A 2025-nucleotide genomic window follows, 5' to 3' on the forward strand; every position below is an offset into this window, starting at 1 on the left:
CTTGGATGACACATGCAATCCCTGATCTCGAAAACTAGGTCAGAAAGTTAGCTGAGACCTCCTCGTATGATGATCAAGGGATAAATGGGAAGCCAAACACCATGGTGAGTTTTCCTGTATATGCTTTTCCTTCGACGCTTTCCTTCTTTACCGGAGCCGCTCATTTGTTAACACTCAATTTCAAATTTATGCAGGCATTGGAAATTCCTCCGAGATAAGGCCGACCCCTCCTAGGGAAGAGGTCGAGTCCAAGATTCTTAAATCGGGGAAAGATAACAAGATAAAAAGGGTTTTGAAACCCTAAGACCCCTAGGAAAGAAAGGCTCATGCTCGAAGACGCAGGAGGAATGTTATCCGCGAGGACACAGACTCGGCCCACCAGTCTCTAGATAATGAAGGGGATGAGGCTAAAGAATGGACGCTAGTGACCCGAACTAGGAAACCAGCTGAGGCCGCCAAACCCTATGGACCGGAGATCTTGCCTCATGAAAAGGAAACTCCGAAGTAAGATTTGGGCAAAGCCCTCGAATCGCCCGGGGTCGAGATTATTCCACCTCCTCCGACAAGTATACCACAAGGGACAAGTACCGAGACCCCCGAGGCCGAATAGAGTGCCCCGAGTGACTTGCTCGGGGTCGTGACAATGGGTCATTCTCCTTCCTTACCATCTTTTTCTAAGGATACGATGAATGAAGCTCGAGCTCTACGAGCTCCTGACCAGAGCAGAGTCCCTGGTGAAGAAGATCCTTTCTGGGACTACTTTACTGGGATCGATGATGCTGCTGATCTCAACGATGTATCCACCCTCTTCGAGGAGGATCAACGTCTTTTTTCCCGGGTAAGTATTAGCTCCTGTTGTTGTAAATTTTTCTTCTTCTCATTTTCTCTTAACTGATAACTTTTTGCTTTTTGTGTAGGCCATTACCAAATTCAAGGCCGATCTGAGCCAGTGTGAGGTTGAGCTGAAGAATTCTTCAGATGAAGAGAAGGCCCTTAGACCCCTTTATAGCCAAAAGGAGGAGGAGCTCAAGGATCTTCAGGCGTATTTGGTCAAAACTCATAGAAACGAGGCTGAGTTAGGCAAGCAGGTAACCGTGATTTTGAAAGATTATGGTATTCTTGACCTTAATGTGGAGGCTAACACATCAATGTCTCAACTTCAGCAAATATTGGAGATGATCGGGCAGCTTCGGGGCGAGGTCGATCAGGTTAAGGCTGATTGCAACCGATGGAAGGAAAATATGGATCGACTCGCTGCTGATAAAGAAGCTGCTCTAGTTCAACTGTCCTCGACTGAGACCTAGATTCGGGGTGCTAAAGTGAAAAATCTGGCTCAGGCCAAGAAAATCAAGGAGCTCGAGGCCAAACTTGCTGAAGTCGAGGCTGAGGCTGCTGAAGCCAGAGCCGGAGTGGAGAGGATGAAGGCCAATGCCGATAAAACCATTTACTTAAGAGATGCTAAGGATGTTCAAGAAGAGCTAAGGGAAGCTTCCGAACAGGAAAAGCGCAGCAACGATCTGGATAAGTGCTAATCTCGGAGGAAGACCCTTGAAGAGATCCACGCTCGAGGTTTTGACCTCACTGAAGAGATAGCTCAAGCAAGGGCGATGGAACCCGATGCCAGGTTCCTTGTTTCTTCCGATGATGAAGGTTCCGCTAATGGTTCCGAGGATGGGGGAGATGAGGATGGAGTCCCCGAGGAGGAGGTTCCCAAAGATGTGACTCCCGAGGATGCAGCTTCTTAGGATATGGCCCCTTAAGAGGTGGTTCCCGAGGGTATGGCCTCAAAAGTAGATTAGGTTCTTTTGCTTTTGTTTTTGTGTATGGCCCTTTGTGGGCAATGTAAATACTCTTTATGAATACAAGTAATTTTCCTTTCTTTTCACTTTGTCTCTGATTTGTATTGAATTTTGCTTCATCTTTGTTTGTGAAATTTTTTGATATTATAATCCTAATGATCAAGTGAGCACTAGCTCGGGCTCAGAATATTACAAACCCTTAGGTTTTTAGTGATCAATGGGCGAT

General features: G+C 46.5%; 1 protein-coding gene across 1 annotated transcript; it reads left to right on the plus strand.

The window, feature by feature from the left end:
* Positions 1 to 643: 643 nt before the first annotated feature.
* LOC138871494 (uncharacterized protein At3g49055-like) lies at positions 644 to 1532 on the plus strand. Its single transcript, XM_070149373.1, has 3 exons — positions 644 to 838; positions 918 to 1208; positions 1305 to 1532. Exons 1-3 carry the CDS (start codon positions 644 to 646, stop codon positions 1530 to 1532), a joined length of 714 nt encoding a protein of 237 aa, XP_070005474.1.
* Positions 1533 to 2025: the final 493 nt, after the last annotated feature.

The sequence above is a fragment of the Nicotiana sylvestris genome, chromosome 6 (genome assembly GCF_000393655.2).
Source record: "Nicotiana sylvestris chromosome 6, ASM39365v2, whole genome shotgun sequence".
Classification (NCBI taxonomy): domain Eukaryota; kingdom Viridiplantae; phylum Streptophyta; class Magnoliopsida; order Solanales; family Solanaceae; genus Nicotiana; species Nicotiana sylvestris.

Coding starts and splice junctions, on each gene's coding strand:
- LOC138871494 (XM_070149373.1), top strand. CDS start 644: ATGGGTCATTCTCCTTCCTTACCATCTTTTTCTAAGGATACGATGAAT. Junction 839..917: donor ATCAACGTCTTTTTTCCCGG/GTAAGTATTAGC, acceptor CTTTTTGTGTAG/GCCATTACCAAATTCAAGGC. Junction 1,209..1,304: donor TTCGGGGCGAGGTCGATCAG/GTTAAGGCTGAT, acceptor ACTGAGACCTAG/ATTCGGGGTGCTAAAGTGAA.